Consider the following 20,003-nt stretch of genomic DNA (forward strand, 5'->3'; position numbering starts at 1 on the left):
CAATTAATCGGTGTCCACTGGTGTTTACATTTAGATTCTGCACTTTGCTAAAGTGTCAACTGTTTTGACAGAATTTTCAATGCTGTGGTTAAAACATCATTGAACAGATGCTGTGATGTCAAAATGAATATCTATATACATCTACTTCATCAATCTCTTTTCCACCACAGTGATGTTCATATCAAGCTACTGACAACAACACGTCTTCGTTAGGGAAAGTCCAGCCGCCGGGGGCTTCGAAAGTTCCTTAGAAAAATGTAAAATAGAGAAGCTATGATGACATTTGACCTCAGTGGTTACACTTTATTTAAGCCCTCCCCAACAGTTTTTTCAATGACCTAAGAAACAAAGAATGTTCATTGGATGTTTATAGTTCAGTATATTTATATTGCATGGATGAGACTTAAAAAAAAAAAAGGGATTGTATCCAGGAACTGTCAAGGAAGAATCTGCTCAGTTATTTTCCCATGTAGGTTTTATTCTTTGAAAAAAAAGTAATTTAAAAAATAATATTTAGTTGAAAATCAGAATTAAGTCCCTGGCCACTCATCTTCCTGTGGCTCTGATAGGTAGCGGGAGGGTCTGATGTCATTTCCTCTCATTCCATTACTGTGATCCGATTGGCTGAAWKGCTCTGATGTTGTCATTGTTATYGTGGRGCRATCGGCCTCAACTTCACAGTCTGASGTATAGCCGTTTACCTGAATAACAGCTGGGATGCACAATGGAAATAGTATGAGCACACAACAATAACCCTCCTCCAACGTCACGTAGTACTGCATTTCTCATTCATGAAGCCTACACAGGCCCCATCTCATCGTGGCCATAGAGGTAACAATACATCTGTATTTTAATGATTTGATTTAGGCTCTTGCAAATGGAGAAATAGCTCATCCTGATMGTTGATTATATGGGRAGCCTCAGTTTAGATTACATTACATCTGATCCATTCTAAGTGAGGAGAGCCATCGCATTATTGATCATTGCATGACATTATTGATCATTGGGAAGCTGCAGAACTACTATGAGTGATGGATATGGTGTAATATAGACTAATGAACAGGTTTATCACATATAGCGACTCCACATGGAAACAATGTGTTTTTGGTGATGCGATTTGTCAGGAGATGATTTAAAGGGGTAGTTCATCAAAATGTCAAATGTCATTTATCTTGTGGATACCTTGCACTCGATTCAATCCATATTGCTGAAGTTCAGCGCTATGGCGCTGAATTACGTGCTTGAAATTGAAAGAGATTTTCCAATTGAGCTGACATATACAGCGTTTAGTGGAACATTGCCTTTAAATTTCAATCGCTCTATAACGCTAAACCTCAGCGATATGGATTGAATCGAGCCCTTAAACCATGGTAACCAGGGTCCCATCACTCATATTGTTCTGCACTCTATGATGCTAATGCTAACCTGTAGCTCAGTAAACAAACCCAACCTACTCCCTGGGTGTACTGAATACCTCTTTCTTGTGCACTAGAGGAGGTACATTTGTAATTGTGGTGAACTATTCCAACTACCACTGAGGGACTTTCACCTGTGTTGATGAAGAGTGGCTCAGTGGCTTTCTGGTCCAGGCTCCAATGGCTGTTGCACTCCGTGGGGAACTTGAGCTCAGCTGGAGCGAAGGAAGGAGGTGCAGGCTCTACAGGAATACCAGGACCACTGGAGTTAGCTACAGACAGACAGGCAGACAGACAGGTAGACAGACATGAGATCACTGAGTAGCACTATCAACATTCATATACTTGCTGTATCTGACTTTCTGTTATTGTGGGTAAGTCCAACCGCCACTAGTGAAGCATTGATAAAAAGGACAGTCACTAAATGTGTCAACTGGTGACGCCACTGTACTTTACCCAACGCTTTCTTGCAATGAGTTAGCTGGCTGTGAAACGTGTCATGTGGTTTTCCAACAACCGTGTCAAGCTCAACATAGAACAGGATGTGGTTTTGTCCCCAAGTCTCACAAACTCAAGAAGCTACAGTAGAAGCTTGTTTCATGCCTACTATAGTTTCAGAACTGATAATGAGTCGATGTACATGGAATCCGGAGGCAGTTGTTCTTATTTCTACCTTCACAGGGTAGTCCAACTGGTTATTTATTCGGTGGAACCTACATTTAGTTTGATTTGAATTAAATATATATATATGATTGAAATGTCAATGTCAAATAACCTTTAGAAATAACATTTCAAACAGCATTTTTCAAAAAGAGGAGATGAGTTTGAGATCACAGATATCATCTGTGTGCCTACAATGTTCTCTCAACCTCCCATTTTATGCTCAGTCGTTTCTCAACAAACATCTGTTTGTTTGAGATATTAGGTTGAAACATAAATGTTATAACCAGAAGCCAATAGCAGTGTCCCCCCTTATATAAGCTCCTGTGACTTTTAGCTGCACTTGGACTCATATTGGTTGATGTGCTGTGCTCTCAGCTCCTGATCGAGCATAAACATGAGCAATGCATGCGAGTTTCACTATAACTCATATTGTCTTTGATCTGATTCATCTCTAGAGGAAGTGGCGAGTTCCTACGTCTGACGGTGAAAAGCAATGACCTTGTTTCCTTTCATTCAATCCAAATTACYTCTAGCACCTTGACACCTAATACTTTTACAATGTGATGCATAWTGTCGCTGTGTAGGAGAGAAAATACACACTAAGAGTTCTCACTGCCTCTGCATCTGTCACCAGYTAATATATACTGTACATGATCTGAAATCTGCTGGCTGGGAAATCACWCAYAGAWARGAAAAMAGCATTTACTTAACAATTGGTAGGCCTAACTATCAAATGGGACCAAGAGTGGGGCTTTTTGAATGACTCCCGAAGAAACAAACAAGTTGTTGATAGGTTATAATGATGTATGTACACCAGCCCTCAGAGTGGAGTAGCATACAGCTGAGCTGGACTTGATCAGGCAAGTTGATTTCACCTGTTGACTCGCTCATGCAATCACACACCTGTCAGTAATTATCAGAACTGCCCTGATAGGCTCGTTCACACTTGTTGTTTGTATTTAAAGCCTGTCAAGCCATAGCTCAATTTCTTTCAAGAGTAAGTTTGTTTCCTATTTCCTTATTTCAGATGTATTGGTTTAATAGGTTTATCCGTATCACCTTGTATGTTCTGCAACCTGCTCATGATGTCTCTCCTTTGTTGCAGAACCCCACAAATCCAACTTCATGTCCAATCACAAGTTCTCAATAAATAGGTGAACTTTTCTGTCATTTGCTAGTACTCCTGGTGACATCTATCCAACCAATGACCTATCTAGGTTCCTTAGCTTATTTTTCATGGTCCTTCAAGTTGGATGATGTTTACCAGGTGTACTGCAGCAGATTTCCATCTACCACGGCAGAAACAGCGTTTCCTTCTCATGTGAAGGACTGTGTAGTGGGTCACTGTAGGGAGTGTCGGAGTGGTTGGTCACCCATCAACCGGACCGGGCTCTAACAGCATGACTTTGTCTCCATTCATCACGTCTTTGGGCTACCAACATAAACAAGCACAATTGTGGGAAATGGCGGAGCGATGCTCCAGTGCTCTGACAGCACTACACCACCACTTCCCCCAGCTACCCATATCTACTGAACCTGTAATGTCACCACTGTGGACCAGCCAAGGGCCTCGTCTAACTCTCAACCGCACTGGACACAAAGCATCAGCTTGGCAGTTGCCTTGGAGTTGTCACACGCTTCCCAAATGGAGCCTCAGCGACGCTGTTGCCGTGGCATCTCCTTCCGCACCCCCCTTGGTGCCACACCCTGCTGTGCTGTAAAGCGTGTCCACCTTTCTTGACGCCCTGGGCCTTGGCTAATCCATGTCACAGGTTTTCAACATGACCCTGCGCCCGTCCAAGGGGCCAACCTGTGCTAATCCAAGGAGCCATCTCGCGCCTGGCTGAGGGGCCGACCCGTGCTCGTCAAGGGGCGGCCTACCCCGTGCTCATCCTAGCGGCCAACCAAGAGGTGGCCTACCAGGTACCCATACAAGGTGTCTCACGTGAGCCTACCACACCTACATCGCTCCTGACCAACCACCCTATTTTTCAATATTATTAAAATGTTTCACTGTAAAGTCTTAGTAAATACCTACAAATTGTTCTACAGTACAAAGAGTCCCTGGAATATGGTGGGAACTCTAGCCAATACTTACATCAAATCCACACTTTTGGGCGTTGGCAGTGATGATATACGCACCTGGCATGTATGATTGACGCTTGGCCCTCCAATAGATGCAGATCAGGATTATGATGAGTGAGGTCACCACTAGTCCCGCCCACAGACTGGTAGGTAGTATCCAGTGACACCCTGAGAGGGAGGCAGAGCGATAGAGGATCAATCAATATATGAGGTTCTATCTGAACCATTTCTGAGGGAGGACGCAATGTGCTCTAATCTTGTTTACAATATTAGACGTACATTATGTCAAATCATTCAATGAAGAGAGAAAGAGGGGAGGTGGAAGAAATATTGTTAAAATGCTATATATACCATCTAGTTTTCTATATATTCTATACTACTGTGCAATAAAAGGAGATGCTATTAGACCTACGAGATATGAAGGCACCACACACAGCATCGGTCGTCTCAGTCCCAGCACTTTTCACCTCCTTCCCTAGGTCCCCACACCTGAGGAAAGAAAGTGATTGTGAAACAGAGAAAGGAGTTTAACGCCACAGTTAACCCCACTGTCCCACAATTGTATAAAAATGTCAAACGTTTCATGCCAACCAAATGCACCTACTGAGTTGACTTTCGATAGAAATCAGAGCCACTTTGTGTGAAGGGTTCTGACCTGGTGTGTGATTGGCAGTGTGTGATGGCATCGTTGACACTGTTATAGGTCCCAGGTAGGCACGGAGCACAGACTGTGTCATTCTGGCGGGTGGCTGGGGGATTTAGGAACAGGTGTCACATGTCAGCTGCTCAAAGTAAAGTACACACATCCAGCAGATTATACAAGCAAGCCCCGTAATAAGATGTTTTGTACTGCCAAAGGCCCACAGTGGTTTAAACATTGACCCTGAGTGCATCTTATTAGACTACAGACTCTGATTTTCTTGTCAGGTGTCTTTTCAATACCAGCCTTAGTATCTCCAACTCATGATCAGCTCATCAGAGGCAATGGTCTGTCATATTAGAACAGAGTGTAGAGATGAGGAGGCTGCTGAGGGGAGGYCGGCCCTTAATAACGTCTGGAACAGAGCAAATGGAATGGCATCAAACCATCATTCCACTGATTCCACTACAGCCATTATCACGAGCATGTCCTCCCCAATTAAGGTGCCACCAACCTCCTGTGGTGTAGAGGTGAGGAGGCAGTTCTCACCTTGATTCACGACACCTGAACCCAGAGGGCACAGCTTCACGGGTAGGCAGTGTTCACATCCATCGTCTGTACAGTAGTAACCAGTCTTACACACACATTGCCTGTCACTACTGGCTTCACACTCCCTCAATACCCTCTGGTTACTGCCTGAGAGAGGGAGAGGGAGACGGAGAGAAAGAGTGGGAGAGAGGATGGTAGAGGGAGGGATGGGGTATTGAGCGGGAGAGGCAAAAAAAGATGAAGTGAGGTGAAAATAATAAGGTCAAGAGACATGAGTAGAGAGAAGGGATGGAAAGATGAGGAGAAAGGTGGGATGGAAAGATGAGGAGAGAGGTGGGATAGAGAGAGGGGATGTAAAGAAGAGAGAGGTGGGATAGAGAGAGGATGTAAAGCGAGAGAAAGAGAGGAGGGTCGGGGGGAGCGAGAGAGAGAGAGAGCGAGAGAGAGCAGGGGTGGGGAGTGAGAGAATGAGTCGGATCAGAAAGGGATTATTTTAAGGAGACAGGAGAACAATGAGTGGAACTGTCAGAACAGGGAAGAGGGAGGGGGGGACTTACTGGAATAGCAGACCCTACAGGGTAGACATTGTTTCAAGAAGTTTAGTTCAGCAGTGTAGTATTCATGTTGACAGGTTTCACACTCTGTTTTTGTAGACTTGCCACAGTCGGTGCGAACATACTGTCCTGGAGTGAGGTTGGGAAAGAGAGAATGACAGAGAAATGTGATCATCCATACCCCCATATATAGGCCACAGTATTATGCTGTCCATAGTAACATGTTCATCACAGGAGGTTGGTGGCATCTTAATTGGGGAGGATGGGCTCGTGGTAATGGCTGGAGCAGAATGAGTGGAATGGTATCATCAACATCAAACAAATGTTTTCCATGTGTTTGATGCCATTCCATTTGTGCCGCTCAAGCCATTATTATGAGCCGTCTTCCCCTCAGCAGCCTCCACTGGTGTTCATGTAGTGTTGTGGAGATAAAGGGACTGCTGTTTTKCCCTCTATACTACAGTTCATCATTTGATAATATGGTCATGTTGCAGACAAACAATTAATACATATGTGTATATGTGGCGCATGTATAACTCTGGTATTTTAGACATCTTGCTCCAACAGCCACCTGAACAACCAGAAACACACAGTAGTCACAGACCTTTATGACAAAAACACACCAGTAGTCGCTGACCGTTATGACAACAAACACACCAGTAGTCACTGACTTTTATGACAACAAACACACCAGTAGTCACTGACCTTTATGACAACAAACACACCAGTAGTCACAGACCTTTATGACAACAGAAACACACCAGTAGTCACTGACCGTTACGACAACAGAAACACACCAGTAGTCACAGACCTTTATGACAAGAAGAAACACACCAGTAGTCACTGACCTTTATGACAAACAAACACACCAGTAGTCACTGACCTTTTATGACAAAAGAAACACACCAGTAGTCACAGACCTTTATGACAACAGAAACACACCAGTAGTCACTGACCTTTATGACAACAGAAACACACCAGTAGTCACAGACCTTTATGACAAAAGAAACACACCAGTAGTCACAGACCTTTATGACAAAAGAAAACACACCAGTAGTCACAGACCTTTATGACAACAGAAACACACCAGTAGTCACTGACCGTTATGACAACAGAAACACACCAGTATCACTGACCTTTATGACAACAGAAAACACACCAGTAGTTACAGACCTTTATGACAACAGAAACACACCAGTAGTCACAGACCTTTATGACAAAAGAAAAACACCAGTAGTCACTGACTTTATGACAACAAACACACCAGTAGTCACTGACCTTTATGACAACAGAAACACACCAGTAGTCACTGACCTTTAGGACAACAGAAACACACCAGTAGTCACTGACCTTTATGACAACAGAAACACACCAGTAGTTACAGACCTTTATGACAACAGAAACACACCAGTAGTTACAGACCTTTATGACAACAGAAACACACCAGTAGTCACTGACCTTTACGACAACAGAAACACACCAGTAGTCGCTGACCTTTACGACAACAGAAACACACCAGTAGTCACAGACCTTTACGACAACAGAAACCACCAGTAGTCGCAGACCTTTACGACAACAGAAACACACCAGTAGTCACAGACCTTTACGACAACAGAAACACACCAGTGTCGCTGACCTTTACGACAACAGAACACACCAGTAGTCGCTGACATTTACGACAACAGAAACACACCAATAGTCGCTGACCGTTTACGACAACAGAAACACACCAGTAGTCGCTGACCTTTATGACAACAGAAACACACCAGTAGTCGCTGACCGTTACGACAACAGAAACACACCAGTAGTCGCTGACCTTTATGACAACAGAAAACACCAGTAGTCGCAGACCTTTATGACAACAGAAACACACAGTAGTCGCAGACCTTTATGACAACAGAAACACACCAGTAGTCGCTGACCGTTACGACAACAGAAACACACCAGTAGTCGCTGACCTTTTGACAACAGAAACACACCAGTAGTCGCAGACCTTTATGACAACAGAAACACACCAGTAGTCGCAGACCTTTACGACAACAGAAACACACCAGTAGTCGCTGACCTTTACGACAACAGAAACACACCAGTAGTCGCTGACATTTACGACAACAGAAACACACCAGTAGTCGCTGACCGTTTACGACAACAGAAACACACCAGTAGTCGCTGACCTTTACGACAACAGAAACACACCAGTAGTCGCTGACCTTTACGACAACAGAAACACACCAGTAGTCACTGACCTTTACGACACAGAAACACACCAGTAGTCACTGACCGTTACGACAACAGAAAACACCAGTAGTCACTGACCTTTACGACAACAGAAACACACCAGTAGTCGCTGACCTTTACGACAACAAAACACACACAGTAGTCACTGACCTTTACGACAACAGAAAACACACCAGTAGGTCACTGACCGTTACGACAACAGAAACACACCAGTAGTCGCTGACATTTACGACAACAGAAACACACTAGTAGTCACTGACCTTTACGACAACGCTCACAGCACCTTTTCACCCCAGAAGCATCATGAAGGTATTCCTCAGTTTTGCATCCCAATCCAGCCATCTCTAGTCCATTTGATGATAGTCTCTTTGTTAAAATGTTGACTCTATCATAAAGTTTGTGTTTTTCAGTAATTCTCCTCTGTAAAATCGTTACTATTCAAGTAAAAAATTKTTCTTCACCATTAATGTTGTTGATCCACTGGTCTCAGTTGAATGTATATTCTTTCACACTCCGCCTCTCTGTCTCTAGCTCTCTCTTGTTCTCTATCACTATTTCTGACTTTTACTTCTTTCTTCCGCTGAAGTATCACTCACTCTTTGTCTTCTCCTCTGCTGTCTCCTTCGTTCTCTCAGTGAGAATATAGAGCTGCTTCCTCGCCTCTCTCACCCACCTCTTTCCGCCCCGCTTGCCCTCCACAGCGGAAAGCCCCGATGCCCCTCATCTGCCTTGTGCGTCTCTCTCTCCRCCCCCCTTTCCTTCCTGCCCTCCCTCTCTGGCACGAGGTGCACTGTTCTGGACCGTGTAAACTAGCCGTAGAGAAGAGGATTGCTTTTGGCACTGTCTCCAGATCAGCATGTCCAGATGTGGCACACAATACACACCAACACAATAAGATACTTCCCCTGACCACTCCATCCTTCCCGTCACTCTCTCTCCCTTTATTGCTTTACTGAACCTTTGTTCTGATAGTGTTGTAATGCTGCTGATATGGAGCTGTTGAGAGATGTGTTTAGATGAGATGAGTAGATGAAGACAGAAATATATACCTCTGACTCTCTCTTCCTTCCTTCCTTTCTTCTCTCTCTCTCTCTTTCTGTCAATTGAATTCAAAGGTTTCTTTGGGCATGGGAAACATGTTTACATTGCCAAAGCAAGTGGAAAAGATAACAAACAAAAGTGAAATAAACAATCAGAAATGAACAGTAAAGTTCTCTCTCTCTCAACATGGAATAGACGTTGAATTGACGTCTGTGCCCAGTGGGAGGGGTTAGAGGGAGAGAGTCAAAGCGAAATAGCAAGAAAAGACAGAGAGTTTGTTTATTTACTGAGGCAGAAGTGATCACTTCCTCACCATGCTAGGTGTGAGGTATGTCATGATTTTTCATAATCTCTTAAACAGAATATACATATAAATATAACATGTAAGTTCTCCTTGCATTTATACAACACTGTGTGATATTAAAAGGCAGAAAACAAACAACACATTTTAAGACGGCCTTAGGCAACGACCGTGATTCACAGTTTCCTTCTTGGGATATGTGGTGTAATTTTCTTCTTCCTCAATGGATGTGATTGTGTGAAATTAACCCAGCATTTGTTAAGGATCCTCCCCTTTTTTAAACATTTTCGCCTAAAATGACATACCCAAATCTAACTGCCTGTAGGTCAGGACCTGAAGCAAGGATATGCATATTCTTGGTACCATTTGAAAGGAAACATGTTGAAGTTTGTGGAAATGTGAAATGAATGTAGGAGAATATAACACAATAGAGCTGTTGAAAGATAATACGAAGAAAAAGAAAAACATTTGGTATATTTATTTGTTCCATCTTTGAACTGCAAGAGAAATGCCATAATTTATTATTCCAGCCCAGGCACAATTTAGATTTGAGCTATTAGAGGGCAGCAGTGTATGTGTCAAGTTTTAGACTTATCCAATGAGCCATTGCATTTCTGTTCAAAATTTTGTATCAAGACTGCCCAAATGTGCCTAATTGGTTTATTAATAACTTTAAGTTCATAACTGTGCACTCATCAAACAATAGCATGGTATTATTTCACTGTAATAGCTACTGTAAATTAGAGTTAGTGCAGTTAGATTAACAAGAACTTAAGATTTCTGCCAATATCAGATAAGTCTAGGTCCTGGGAAATGTTCTTGTTACTTAAAACCTCATGCTAATCGCATTAGCCTACGTTAGCTCAACGTCCTGGGATCTCCACCTATACCTGTAGAGATGAGCGGCAGACTCCATGCACCCCAAGAGCAACAACATGGAAAGGCAGAAGGGAACAAAAGAGGCTGGGGAGAACGAAGACAGAAAGAGAGAGGGGGGGGGGGGGGGGAACGGAGAGAAAGAGAAAGCAAGAGAGAGAGAAAAGGGGGGCAAAAAGGGGAGCGACACAAGATTAAATGAGAAGGAAAGTATGAAGAGAAAGAGAGAGTCAATAATATAAACAATAGACAAGAAACAGTCAGATAAACAGATAACAAGTGTGAGAGAACACACAATCAAATGTATTTATAAAGCCCTTCTTACATCAGCTGAAATCTCAAAGTGCTGTACAGAGACCAGCACCTAAAACCCCAAACAGCAAGCAATGCAGGTGTAAGCACGGTGGCTAGGAAAACTCAGTAGAAAGCCAAAACCAGGATGAAACCTAGAGAGGAACCAGGCTATGAGGGTGGCCAGTCTCTTCTGGCTGTGCCGGGTGAGAGATATAACAGAACATGGCCGAGTGTTCAAATGTTCATAATGACCAGCATGGTCAAATAATAGTATATCAGTCAGACTTACAGTACATATACTATAATTACCGATACTATCCCCATGGTTACCCACCTGATGCCAGTCTGAACTGGAGCAGGTGTGCCCCTCCCGGCCACACCCTCGCCCTCAGGCTGACACACTGGACATGGAGGACAGTGATGGCTGCGAGAACGACGCCCTGGAGGTCAGTGTGAAGGGTTAAAGGTAATTATTTATATATCTACTATATGACGTAGAGAGGTCTGTGTTGAGCCTCCATCTTGGCACTTGGTTATTTTGTCCTTTAAAATGTAATTGAAATACTGGAGATATCATTCATTCATATGAGTACTGCTTCTTTTCTGGGGAGTGCCATTATGGCCGCAGGTAGCTTCAAGCCTCTCATTGTGTAACGGGTGTCTAGATCTTCCTCCTCCTCGGATGAGGAGAGGAGAGGAAAGGATCGGAGGACCCAAATGCAGCGGGTGTGAATACATAATGATTATTGACAAGACGAAAACGAACACGAACTTCACTTGAAATGATACAAAATAACAAACGACGTAGACTGACCTAAACATGAGAACTTACATAGACACAAAGAACGCACGAACAGGAACAGACTACATATACGAACGAACCGAAACAGTCCCGTGTGGTGGCTGTAGACACAGACACGGAAGACAATCACCCACAAACAAACAGTGTGAACAGCCAATCTATATATGGTTCTCAATCAGAGGAAAACGTCAAACACCTGTCTCTGATTGAGAACCATATAAGGCTAATTACAAGTGACCTAAACATAGAAACACAAAACATAGAATGCCCACCCCAACTCACGCCCTGACCAACTAAACACATACAAAAATAACATAAAACAGGTCAGGAACGTGACACATTGGCCAATACATAGCATCAACAATCCATTGGTTAAAGTCAGGTGTCAGTGACTCTACGATATTTACTGTAATGTAACATACTTTGAGATATGGCAAAAAGTTGTCTAGTATTCCTGTTCTTAGGGTGGGAAGTGGAGGGATATTAGATCTCACAATTAGAAATCCTAATGTGTCCATGTGTTTAAAAAAAAAAAACAGGATAGAAGTTTCCTATTCTCTCATCCTTCTGTTAGATCTTTGCAGATGGAATGCAGATAGCTATTCAATGTGGTGAAATGTCGTTTGAGGACCTTGACTCTACCGTCAATCCCTCACTCCTCTCCTCCATAGAGGGCTGCCTCTCTCTCTCTCATTCCACTCTGATTACTCCAACACCAAGAGACACACTGGCTTCAGAGGGTTTTGCAAGGTGAGGAGGAGAAAGGAAGCATTGTTTCATAGAGCATTGTTGTATTTCTCTTAGACTATGATGACATTTTTAGTTGTTGTTGTTGCGTTACCTCACGTGACCATTCGTTGGTACCTTAGTCAGACCTCTGTTGTCTTTCTGACAGAGTGTGAGGAGGACCCAGATAACGGATGTACCCAGTTCTGCCACAACTACATTGGAGGCTACCTCTGCTCCTGTCACCTTGGTTACTACCTGGACACAGACGGACACACCTGCACAGGTATGGAGAGCCAGAGACAAGAGAGAGAGCGAGAGAGAGATGGGCAAAGAGAGACAGGAAGGGACAGGGAAAGAGGAAGTGAAAGACAGAATGAGCAGAGGAGAGCAAGAAGGAGAAGCACTAAGGGGAAATGAAAACAAAGAGAGAATGATGAAGAATGAAGTATAATGATGATGCAAATTGTATTAATAACGACAAAGATGCGATGGCGTTACTACTTGTTGCTCGTACAGCTACCGACTTTATGATACAACACCATCCCTCTGTGATGATGATGATGATGACAATGAGGGTCATGTTATTGATCATACGTCTCTACCACAGTGAGTTGCACTGAGGACCTGTCCGGCTCGCTGCGTGGTGTGATATCCAGTCCATCTCGGCCCGGCCCGTATGCTGAGCATGCCCACTGCTCCTACATCCTGTCAGTAGAGGACAACCTGGAGCTGCTCCTACACTTCACTGGGGAGTTTGATGTGGAGCAGGGGCCAGACGGACAGTGTGTGGACACACTCATGGTGAGTAGCTGTAGCCTATAAATAGGGCATAGAGTTTTTCTTAGTCAGGTCATGTGGTCAAGAAAAACTCAGCTGATTCTCACTATTACTATGTGTAAGTTCTGTGAAATTCCTACATTATGCTGTGCACCCTCCCATGAAGGTGACCAATCCCTCTAACAAGATTTGCACCTGACAGGAAGGAAGTGACTACACCCTCAGCCTTGTAGTTTTTCAAATGTTGTCAATGCACACAATCGTAGCGCAATGGTCTAGAGTAAAAACTTTAAAAAAGGCATCTGATAGCGGAAGTGGCCGTCACCTTCACAGCGAATAGGAGGACATTAAACCAATCAACTACATTTCAAGGTCACTGAATATGCTAGAGAGATGCATGCGATAAGCAAGGGAGCATGAGAACCACGCGCGCGCGCGCGAGTAGGTCATCGCAGACCTTTAAAACGACCATGACTTGCGCGCATCGCTACCCAGGCTCACACGTTGGGCCTCGGAGCCAGAGCGCGCGCTTGTACGCGCGCGACCAAACTGTCAAGTACAACTAGTCATCCCAGGCCTTAGGTCGCGCTCGGGGACACTTTGCGGACAACGCAAACTAGACACCCTCTCCCAAGATACGGGATTCGGCGACATTTTACGGTTCAACTAGATATACATATCGGGATCGGTTCTTAGCTCAATCGCTGATTCCGTTGGTAGTATACTATACTATAGTAAACATCTATCCATAGGTCGCTGTTATCTCATATATTTCTTGATATACTCTTACAAGGTCACGTCCATCGATTGCTTTACTTTCGTATTCTCTATATCTTCAGACAACACACCAGTAGTTTTGCTGAGACGCCTTTACGACAACGAGAAAAACACACACGTAGTCGCGTGACCGTTATGTGCTGGTTTTTCACTCTGCTATCAACGAAACCTGAGACCAGTCAGTCCACTGGACTTTTATGACAACAAACACACCCAGAAGGCAGGGGAGGTAGGCAACTGAACACTTATGACAACAAACAGCACGCCATGATAGTCACACTCCGACCTTTTAATGAAAACATACAGAAACACACCAGTCGAATCGCGACTGACCGTTACGACAACAGAAACACACCAGTAGTCACAGACCCTTTAATTGAACAAGAGAAACACAACCAGTAGTAACACACTAGAGGCCTGTCTATGACAACCAAAAACACCACCAGTAGTCACTGACGTTTATATGACAAAAGAATGCACACCAGTAGTGCTTACAAGACTCTTTAATGACAACAGAAACACCACCAGTAGTCCCACCCTGCGAGGAACCTTTTAATGACATACAGAAACCACAATCCATGTAGTCCCATACTAGACCTTTGTATAGAGCACACAGGAAAAGCACACTAGTCGTCACAGACTTTATGACAAAAGAAAACACAAAGCCTAGTGAGGTTCACCAGCAGACTTTATGACACAGAATTACACAACCCTAGTAGTCAACTGTGAGAACAGCGTTATGATACACAGTAAGAGACAACACACCAGTGCAGTATCACTGACCTTTATGACCCAACAGAAACACACCAGTAGTCCACTGACCTTTATGACACAAACACACGGCAGTAGAACACTGAGCGCTTGTGATGGACAAAAGAAACCACACAGTAGTCAAGACCTCTCGATGAGCCAACAGAAAAACACACCAGGTAGTCAACTGAACCTTTATGACCCACAGAAACACAAATCCAGTAGTCACAGACCTTTATGCAAAAGTAAATCACACCCCCAGTTAGTTACACGAGATCCGACTTTATGACAACAGAAACACACCAGGTAGTCACTGACCGTATTATCGTACACTACCAGAAACACACCAGTAGTCAACTGACCTTTTATGACAACGCAGAAACAAACGAGTAATGCAGACCTTTATGACAACAGAAACACCACCGAGTAGTTACCAGACTTTATGAAACAGAAAACACACCAGTAGTTTACAGACGCGCTTTATTGACAACAGAAACCACACGCCAGTAGTCACTGACCTTGTATGACCAACAGAAACACCCTGGTCACTGAAAGCTTTATGACAACAGAAACACACCAGTAGTTTACAAGCGCTTTATGGACAACAGAAGACACACCAGTAGTCACTGTTTGAAACGCTTTATGACAACAGAAAACATCACCGCAAGTAGTTTACAGACGCTTTAGTGACAACAGAGAACACACACAGTAGAGTTACAGACCTTTAATGACAACGAGAAACACACCCAGTAGTTCACTGACGCTTTTACGACAACAGAAACCACCACCAGTAGTCCGCTGACCTTTACGACAAACAGAAACACACCAGTAAAGTCACAGACCTTTTTAACGACAAACCAGAAACACACCAGTAGTCGCAGGACCTTTACGACAACAGAAACACACAGTAGTCACAAGACCTTTACGACCAAGCGAAACACAGGGGCACCAGTACGCATGAAGCCGCTGAACAGTTTACGACAAACAGAAACAGCGGAGCCCAACTAGCCGCTACCGTTACGAACAACAGAGAACACACGCAGTAGTCCGCTGACCTTTATGACAACGAGAAACACACCAGGTAGTCGCTGAACCGTTACGACAACAGAAACACACCAGTAGGTCCGCTGACGCTTTATGACAACAGAAACACACCCAGTAGTCGTCAGACCTTTATGACAACGGAAACACACCAGTAGTCCGCTGACCTTTATGAAACAGAAAAACCACCAGTAGTCGCATGACCGTTTAGACAAAAGAAACACGAGACCAGTAGTCGCTGACCTTTATGGGACAACAGAAAACACACCAGTAATGTCGCAGAACCTTTATGAGAACAGAAACCCCAGTAGTCGCAGACCGCTTACGACAACAGAAACACAGACCAGTAGTCGGCTGACCTTTTACGACAACCAGAAACACACCCAGTAAGTCCGCTGACGATTTACAGCGACAACAGAAAACACACCAGTAGTCGCTGACCGTAGCGGACAAACAGAAACACACCCAGTAGGTCGCTGACCTTTATGACACCAGAAACACACCAGTAGTGTCCACTGACGCTTTACGACAACAGAAACACAAACCGTGAGTCCCGCGTGGACGCTTGTACGACAACAGAAACACACCAGTAGTCCCTGCCCTTTACTGAACAACAGAAACACCAGCCCAGTAGTCACTGCACCGTTACGACACAGAAACACACCAGTAGTCACCTGAGCCCTTTTACGACAGACAGAACACACCAGGTGAGGTCGCTTCAGCCTTTGACACAACGAGAAACAGACACCAGTAGTCACTGACCTTGTACGACAACATAAACCCACGCACGTAGTCATCTGACCTTACGACCAACAGAAAACCACCATAGTCGCTGACGATTTTACGACAACAGAACACACTAGTAGTCACTTGAGCCTTTACACGCATACGCTCCACCAGCACCATTTTCACCCCAGAAGCAGTCATGAAGGCTTATTCTCATTTTGCATCCCAAGTCCAGCCCATCTCTAGTCAATTTGTATGATATGTCTCTTTGTTAAAATGTGACTTCTATCATTAAAGTTTGTTTTTTCAGTAATTCTGTCCTCTGTAAAACGGTTTACTATTCAAGTAAAAATTATTCGTTCACCACATTAATGTTGTTGATCCACTGGTCTCAGTTGTGAATGTTATATTCTTTACACTCCGCCTCTCTGTCTCTTAGCTCTCTCTTGTTCTTTAATCACTATTTCTGACTTTACTTCTTCTCTTCCGCTGAAGTATCACTCACTCTTTGTCTTCTCCGTCTGCTGTCTCGCTTTTCGGTTCTCTCATGTGAGAATATAGCAGGCTGCTTCTCGCCTCTTCACCCACCTCTTTCCGACGCCCGCTTGCCCTCCCAACAGCGGTTAAAGCCCCGATGACCCCTCATCCTTCCTTGTGCGTCTCTCTCCTCCTCCCCCGCTTTTCCTCCCTGCCCTCCTCTCTCTGGCACGGAGTGTGCACTGTTTGGACCCGTGTAACTAAGTCCGTAGAAGAAGAGGATTGCTTTTGGCACTGTTCTGCCAGTATGCGCAATGTCCAGTGGTGGCACACAGATCCACACAACGCACCAATCAGAATACTTCCCCTGCACACTCCATCCCTTCCCGTCACTCTCTCTCCTTTATTGCGTTTACTAACCCTTTGTTCTGATAGTGTGTGTAATGGGCTGCCTGTTTACTGGAGCTTCTTGAGAGATGTGTTTTATGATGAGAATAGTAGAGAAGTGACAGGTAAATAATATACCTCTGACCTCTCTCTTCCTTCCTTCCTTTCTTCTCTCTCTCTCTCTTATCTGTGCAATTGAATTCAAATGGTTTCTGTTGGGGCATGGGAACATGTTTAGCGTAAGTTGCCAAACGCAAGTGGAAAAGATAACAAGACATAAAGTGAAATAAACAATTCAGAAATGAACGAGTAAACAATCTTCTCTCCTCTCTCAACCATGGAAAGAGGACGTGTGAATTTGACGTCTGTGCCCAGTGGGAGGTGGTTAGAGGGAGAGAGTCAAAGCGAAATAGCAAGAAAAGACAGAGAGTTTGTTTATTTACTGAGCGCAGAAAGTAATCAACTCTCTCACCAGATGCTAGGCTGTGAGTGTCATGTATATTTTCATATCTCTTAAACAGAATATACATTACTAAAATATCACATCGTAAGTTCCTTCTGTGCATTTATAACAAACACTGTGTGATATTAAAAAAGGCAGAAAGAAACAAGCAACACATTTTAATACGGCCTTAGGCAACGAACGTGATTTCACAGTTTCTCTTGGGATATGTGTGGTGTAGATTTTCTTCTTCCTCAAGGAAGTTGATTGTGTGAGAATTAACCAGCAGTTTGTTAAGATCTCCACCTTTTTTAAACATTTGTTTTTGTCGTCCTAAAATGACATTTACCCAGAATCTAACTTGCCTGTAGTAGGACCTGAAGCAAGTAGTATATGCATATTCGTTGGTACAATTTGAAAGGAAACATGTTGAGTTTGTGGAAATGTGAATGATAAGTGTAGCTGAGATAATATACCACAATAAAGGCTGTTGAAAAATAATAACGAAAGAAAAGAGATAAAACATTTGTTAATTTATTTGTTTCCATCTTGTGAACTGCCAAGAGAAATGCCATAATGTTATTATTCCAAGCCGGAGGCAAAATTTAGATTTGAGTGCTGATTAGAGGGCAGCAGTGTATGTGTATGTTTTAGACATTATCATATGAGCCATAATGCATTTCTGGTTCAAAAATTTTGTATCAAGAGCTGCCCAAAATTGTGCCTAATTGGTTTATTTAATTAACTTTAAGTTCAATAACTGTGCATCTCATCAAACAATAGCATGAGTATTATTTCACTTAAATAGCACTGGTAGAATTTAGGTTAGTGCAGTGTAGGATTAACAAGGAACTTAAGATTTCTGCCAATATCAGATAGTCTAGGTCCTGGGAAACTGTTCTTGGTTACTGTAAAACCTCATGCTAATCGCATTAGGCCTACGTTAGCTCAACAGTTGCCCGTGGGGGAACCACCTATAGAGTAAAAACTTTTAAAAAGGCATCTGATAGCGGAAGTGGCCGTCACCTTCACAGCGAATAGGAGGACTTAAACCAATCAACTACATTTCAAGGTCACTGAATATGCTTCAACAACAATGTCGCCTCTGCTCACCTTGTAGTCTCACAGTATTCTGATACAGTACAATATCCTGTTTTCTCGGGACACATATTTTCTTCATAGAAGATATTCCTGTTGTTTTCAGTTGAGACTTCCGCTGGGACTCAGGGCATTCTGTGGCCCGTGTGCCCCCCCCCCCCGCAACTGGGTCACACCACGCGCCCGCATTATCTTCAACTCTGACGGACAAGGCTCCAACAATGGCTTACTATCCACTTACAGAACCACAAGTAAGGCTTTCTAATAGGGTATGTACGCTTTAAGGAAACTACTCATTATATGAATCCATTAAATAATATGCACATGATAACTGAAAAACGACAACTTTTATACATAAAAAAAGCAAATTTTTTGATTAAATCATGTACACATACATACCCTTTAGCAGACACATTTATTCTATGTGACTTACAGTCATGCATACATTTCACGTATGGTTGGCGTTACAAGCACCAAGCTCTACCCAACTGAGCTTACAAAGGACCACCCTGTAAGCAGTGCCTTCGGAAAGTATTTCAACCCCCTTGACTTAAAAAAAATCTTATTTAGTTACAAAGTGAAATTAAAATGGATCTTATTGTCATTTGAAGAAAAATGTGGGTACATCTCTAAGAGCTTTGTACACCTGGATTAAACTATATTATATATTCTTCAAGCTTCTGTCAAGTTATTTGTTGATCATTGCTAGACATAGAACTAGCATTTTTCAAGTGAGTGCTTTCATGAGCCTAGATTTTGACAGGCCAATTAATTAACATTGTATGTGGTTGGGACACATGTAGATGGATAGTTGTTCAAAATCATGTTAACCCACTATTACTGCAGACAAAGGTGAGTCCAGGCAACTTATTATGTGTATTTGTAGAGCACATTTTTAACTCCTGAACTTATTTGGGCTTTGCCATAACAAAGAGGTTCTGTAGTGACTCAGGACATTTCAGCTTTTCATTTTTATTTTTTTATTTTGTTTTTCAAAATTATTATTATGGAATTAGATTACATTAGTCCAGACAAAATCTAAATGTAATCAATTTTAAATTCGACTGCTGTAACACAACACAAATGTGGAATAAGTCAGGTGGTTGAATCCTTTCTGAAGGCACTGTATAATGGATCAAAATAAAGTGATTACTTAGGACTTGTTTCATTGCAGCAAAGACCTGCAGAGGGATTGTGACCTCCAACTCCACCAACTCCACCCTGGCCCACCAGCAACCTGAATATCACCAAGGTGACACACAGTCACGGTGACCTGTGACCTTGGGCAGTGTTCTGAACACAGTGAGTAGGCTACAGTACTGTAAGCTCACCAAGAGGCAG

At 43.2% G+C, this 20,003-nt stretch overlaps 2 protein-coding genes across 4 annotated transcripts in view; one reads left to right on the forward strand and one right to left on the reverse strand.

Moving 5' to 3' along the window:
* Positions 1-282: 282 nt before the first annotated feature.
* On the reverse strand, positions 283-8,856 carry LOC112078455 (tumor necrosis factor receptor superfamily member 5). Of its 3 annotated transcripts, none has more exons than XM_070442054.1 (8): positions 8,405-8,856; positions 5,906-6,035; positions 5,353-5,495; positions 4,819-4,912; positions 4,576-4,652; positions 4,221-4,331; positions 1,550-1,687; positions 283-712 (listed from the first exon to the last, which is right to left on the reverse strand). In XM_070442054.1, the coding sequence occupies exons 1-8, from the start codon at positions 8,484-8,486 to the stop codon at positions 531-533; spliced, it is 957 nt and encodes a 318-aa protein (XP_070298155.1). In that variant the 5' UTR covers positions 8,487-8,856; the 3' UTR covers positions 283-530. The 3 variants fall into 3 exon arrangements, with proteins under 3 accessions (XP_070298155.1, XP_024000463.1, XP_070298156.1); XM_024144695.2 differs by having other exon boundaries at positions 5,353-5,499; positions 5,910-6,035; positions 8,405-8,855; XM_070442055.1 differs by lacking the exon at positions 5,353-5,495 and having other exon boundaries at positions 5,910-6,035; positions 8,405-8,855.
* Positions 8,857-10,826: 1,970 nt separating this feature from the next.
* The window catches only part of LOC112078456 (mannan-binding lectin serine protease 1-like), a 9,431-nt gene continuing 254 nt past the window's right edge, over positions 10,827-20,003 (forward strand). Inside the window, exons 1-4 of the mRNA XM_024144696.2 lie at positions 10,827-10,859; positions 11,001-11,115; positions 12,354-12,470; positions 12,795-12,988. Coding sequence (XP_024000464.2) covers positions 10,827-10,859; positions 11,001-11,115; positions 12,354-12,470; positions 12,795-12,988 — 459 coding nt within the window. The remainder of the gene's footprint in view (positions 10,860-11,000; positions 11,116-12,353; positions 12,471-12,794; positions 12,989-20,003) is intronic.

This window comes from Salvelinus sp. IW2-2015, unplaced genomic scaffold (assembly GCF_002910315.2).
Source record: "Salvelinus sp. IW2-2015 unplaced genomic scaffold, ASM291031v2 Un_scaffold5695, whole genome shotgun sequence".
Lineage (NCBI taxonomy): Eukaryota > Metazoa > Chordata > Actinopteri > Salmoniformes > Salmonidae > Salvelinus > Salvelinus sp. IW2-2015.